The sequence below is a fragment of the Orycteropus afer genome, unplaced genomic scaffold, assembly GCF_000298275.1.
Source record: "Orycteropus afer afer isolate SDZICR_OR568_19922 unplaced genomic scaffold, OryAfe1.0 scaffold00292, whole genome shotgun sequence".
Taxonomy (NCBI): domain Eukaryota; kingdom Metazoa; phylum Chordata; class Mammalia; order Tubulidentata; family Orycteropodidae; genus Orycteropus; species Orycteropus afer.
In genome coordinates, this window is record NW_006921879.1 from 81,993 (window position 1) to 84,052 (window position 2,060).

At 38.3% G+C, this 2,060-nt stretch overlaps 1 protein-coding gene across 1 annotated transcript; it reads left to right on the forward strand.

Annotated features, from left to right (window-relative positions):
* Nucleotides 1-677: 677 nt before the first annotated feature.
* LOC103205800 (olfactory receptor 11H2-like) lies at nucleotides 678-1,631 on the forward strand. The gene has a single exon (XM_007951214.1). The coding sequence runs from the start codon at nucleotides 678-680 to the stop codon at nucleotides 1,629-1,631; it is 954 nt and encodes a 317-aa protein (XP_007949405.1).
* The last annotated feature ends 429 nt before the right edge of the window (nucleotides 1,632-2,060 follow it).

Below are 2,060 nucleotides of genomic sequence, written 5' to 3' on the forward strand. Positions count from 1 at the left end.
TCTTTAAAACACCATGAGTATACTGGAGGAACTCAGAGTGAAAATAAATATTAACTTGTGCACTGATATTAATTTGTGTAGTTCATTGAAAGTCTTTTGAAATATTTTCATTGAAGTACTTTAATTTTATATCATCATTATAAATCATAATTAATTGAGTATTCATAATACCACTGAAAGAACTTCACACACATGGAAATGTATGCACAACATCTTGTAATATCATCAGTGCAGGTAGACAGATGAAAGAATGGACTAATTGAGCACTGATAATTTATCAAGATTACAAAATGCACATTACTAGTATCTAGACTAGTATTCTTTGCCAGGTAAATATTTGTCATAAGTTCATGTTTTCTGTCATTTCTATTACCATGTTCTGTTAAATGAGATCACGTGTTTGGGATGGATCATGAAAATCCATTTTACACAGTAAGTAAACAACTATTTGCCACTCCTAGGAAGGAAGGTTGGGCAATCTACTTCCATAGTGACACTCTCTCAGAAACCCAAGGAGGGGTCACTATGAGTCGGGTCTGACTCAACAGCACATAACAACAACAAAAAGAAGCAAAAGTCTACCAAATGATAAAGAATTTTGGTGTTTCTAAGAAGAACCAATATTCTTCATTACAGTTCAATAACAAATGTCATCTTTGTTTATGTCTTCCAGAATAATGACTGGGTCTAGTAGAAACACCACCAGCTCCGTGAGCCACTTCATCCTCCAAGGCTTTCCCTCAAGCCCAGAAACGCAGCTCCTCTACTTTGGGCTTTTCTCAGTAGTCTACATACTGACCCTGATGGGTAATGCAGCCATTGCCTGTGCTGTGTGGCAGGACCAGCGTCTTCACACACCTATGTACATATTCCTGGGGAATTTCTCTTTTCTAGAAATATGTTATGTCACCACAACTGTCCCTAACATGTTGACCAACTTCCTCTCCACAAGCAAATCCATTTCCTTTGTGAATTGTTTTGCACAGTTCTACTTCTTCTTCTCTTTTGGTTGTGATGAGGGTTGCTACCTTTGTATCATGGCTTTTGACAGGTATCTTGCCATCTGCCGCCCTCTACATTATCCACGCATCATGACTAAAGATCTGTACATTGGCCTGGCCATCTTTGGGTGGTCTTGTGGGCTTATCCTCTTCATAACCCCAGTTGTTCTCATTTCACAGTTGCCCTATTGTGGCCCAAATATCATCAACCATTTTGTGTGTGATCCTGTCCCACTGATGATGCTGTCTTGTTCTGAAGACACCACCACACAGCTCATTTACTCTACTTTCAGTGCCATATTCATGATTGGCAATTTTCTCTTTGTCCTTTTTTCCTATCTTCGGGTGATTCTGGCAGTGATACAAATGCCCTCGACAGCCAGCAAACACAAGGCTTTCTCCACTTGTGCTTCTCATCTGGCTATGGTGATCCTGTTTTTTGGCTCTGTTACGGTGATGTATGTGAACCCTGGATCAGGACACTCAGTGAAAAAGCAAAAAATTGTTACCTTGTTTTATTCTGTGATAACACCTCTGTGTAATCCTCTAATATACAGCCTCAGAAACAAGGAGATGTTGGCTGCTCTGAGGAAAATCTTTAGGATTGAAGGAACTTCTCATAAAATTTAAATGAGAACCAAATTTTCTCTCTCAAATGCAATTTACTTTAATGAGTGACATATTTGTCTGAAAAGTTCATTAAGTTTCATTAAGAAACTTATATAACAAGACTCATTATCATCTTAAACACCACTCATCAAAGGACTCTCAGAGCCTCTTTTAAGAATATTTTTTTTAATTCTTATTGTGATTTGTGTGAATGTTTACAGAGCAAATTCATTTTCTACACAGCAGTTCATACACATTTTGTTTCATGACATTGACTAAAATTCCCCACAATGTAGCAGCACTGTTCCCACCTCCTCACTGTAGTTACCTCTTCTCTGTGTCCATCTTTCCTGTGTACTCCTGCTATCTCCCTATGCAAACACTGCCTTTCTAGTCTCCCAAGATTGATCAGTCTAAGGAATGTATCTACCTGAAGTAAACGTTCACCAT

Bases quoted from the DNA above. Each gene is read 5' to 3' on its own strand.
- LOC103205800 (XM_007951214.1), top strand. From the start codon at position 678: ATGACTGGGTCTAGTAGAAACACCACCAGCTCCGTGAGCCACTTCATC.